We start from the raw sequence: 2,081 nt of genomic DNA, 5'->3' as shown, positions 1-2,081 counted from the left end.
TTCTTGCTAAAAAGAACATCACTTTTCACCGATAAGGCCGATAAATTAATTAACGATGTTGTGAAGGATTTTTTTTAGTTCGGGGGCATTTCTATTGAATGTAACGTTTGTAAATGGATTTCGACTTCGGCGCTGTTAAGTATCAATACTTTATAAGGATGTAGTTGAAGCGATTAAAAAAAAATGTACAAATAAAAAAAAAGTTGTTTTTATTATTTTTCAAAAACTTAGATTGTTTTTAAAGTAGTTTTGTCAAATTGTATAATCTTCTGTCAATCTTTCTCATTTTTTGAATTTGTCAAGAGGATGGGACATTTTCGATTTTTTTCTATCTTCGAAAAAAAAATTGCTGAAAAAGATCGTTTAATAAGCGAAGTTTTCATGACATTTCCAAGTATATCTGAGACCTCCTAAAGTAAAGATCCGTACGAGGAGTAATAAAACAAATGTTCGTTTGTTGCATCGTACTTTTTAAAACAATTTTATAAACCAATACAAACAATGCATTGAAACAAACCTAGGGTTCAAAAACCAATTTATTAAAGTTCCATGTATTTTGGTTGATTTAACTATTTATTTAAGGCTCGAGCGTACTACATAGGCCTGTATAAAGTGAATTATTTGAAGTTGTGCATCCTGATGCGGTTGATCCCGTCGAATAGACTTGTTCTCCCACCAAATTGCCCACTGCATAATTGCACACCAAATAAAAATAAGTCATACCATTTTCTTTCCACGTAGATGTAGCGCAACCAATGGCATTCGATGTATCTCTTACAATTTGGGTGAAATGTATGATAGGAAAACTGGAATAAAAAAAGTAAAATAAACATATGTTTAATATATGTTTTGCTATTTTTCGATCTTGGACTTCAAGCAAACAACTTATATTATGATAGGCCTAAGTTTCGACCATTTTCTTTGGTATTTCTCAAGGAAGATGTCTAACGGTTGTTGTTGTTGTTTTTGCTACATTTTGAAATCTGGCAATAAAATCCGTTAGACAATAAAAACCTAGTAAATTTACGCGTAAAAGATTTGATCAAATATTTTCAAAGGACTTACTCTGGTGCCGACAAGGATTCTAGGTCTTTAATATTGACGTTCAACGATTCCTTATACCAAGCGTTGATCATTGATACGATTTGTGCTGTCACATTGAAGCTTCTTGCGTTGGTCGAATAAATTGCCAGATTTTGGCCAGCGTAAGGAAAATTTTCGGTATTACGACACTGATCGTGTTGCATTTCACAACGTCTAGCATTTGATCCAGCTAAATATGCCAGCTCATCGTCCCACCGCTAGAATGGAAGTTTAACAAACTATAGTCAAGTCAATGCAACCTTTAAGCTTTTACGTGTGTTTCTACCATAGTTCTCATTCTAGAAGCCTTGGGGAACAATATTCCAGCACCATTTTTCTCCGTTCCCAAAGCAATTTATTTCGATAGGTGTTGTGAAGGTTCAGAATCAGCGTTTGCTCGGTAGCATTCAGTATTACTAACTGTCCAGTTGGATTCCCGAAAGTCGTAGAGGCATTGCAGGCTACGTGCTTGCCCTCAGGACAATTTTCAATAGCACAATAGTCGGTAGCTTGCAGCGAAGTTTGAATTAACGCTAATAACGTTACTGAAATTTCAAAAAAAAAGTGAGCTTACATTCTTAGATGATGATATATTGATGAGTGGTTACTCACCTCCATACAACAGCTTCATGTTGGGTATGGATGCTTATTTCAATTTCAGTAACGAATGCTGGATTCCTCCATTTATACGAATGATATCTATTAAACATTGCTGTTTAATCAGGTGAAAATTAAACAATAAAATAATTGATGACTAAGTCATCGAAGGCTTGTAAATTTGAAGAGTCATTATGTCATTTCATTGATGTTAGGAGATGTAATCAAGTGATCATTTAAAACGGACTTTTCTTCAAAACAGGTGGAAAAGCATTATGGTTGAGCCCAGCTATCAAATCTTGAAATCTTTCATATGTTTGAGAACCACTTATGATAAAATATCTCAAAGGTCGTCTGCCTCAAAAATGCTTCGTAACCAAAAAGCAAAACAAAGATTCAAT

General features: G+C 34.2%; 1 protein-coding gene across 1 annotated transcript; it reads right to left on the bottom strand.

Moving 5' to 3' along the window:
• Positions 1-407: 407 nt before the first annotated feature.
• On the bottom strand, positions 408-1,728 carry LOC129755391 (antigen 5 like allergen Cul n 1-like). Its single transcript, XM_055751846.1, has 4 exons — positions 1,696-1,728; positions 1,370-1,628; positions 1,066-1,301; positions 408-806 (listed from the first exon to the last, which is right to left on the bottom strand). The coding sequence occupies exons 2-4, from the start codon at positions 1,379-1,381 to the stop codon at positions 578-580; spliced, it is 477 nt and encodes a 158-aa protein (XP_055607821.1). The 5' UTR covers positions 1,382-1,628; positions 1,696-1,728; the 3' UTR covers positions 408-577.
• Between the last annotated feature and the right edge of the window lie 353 nt (positions 1,729-2,081).

Source organism: Uranotaenia lowii, chromosome 3, assembly GCF_029784155.1.
Source record: "Uranotaenia lowii strain MFRU-FL chromosome 3, ASM2978415v1, whole genome shotgun sequence".
NCBI classification, from domain to species: Eukaryota; Metazoa; Arthropoda; class Insecta; order Diptera; family Culicidae; genus Uranotaenia; species Uranotaenia lowii.
This window is presented reverse-complemented; position numbering and strand designations above follow the sequence as displayed.

What these genes read in the sequence shown, in the direction of transcription:
- LOC129755391 (XM_055751846.1), bottom strand. An exon ending in GAATCCTTGTCGGCACCAGA is followed by an intron (nt 807 to 1,065) that starts GTAAGTCCTTTG and finishes TTTTTATTCCAG; the next exon opens with TTTTCCTATCATACATTTCA.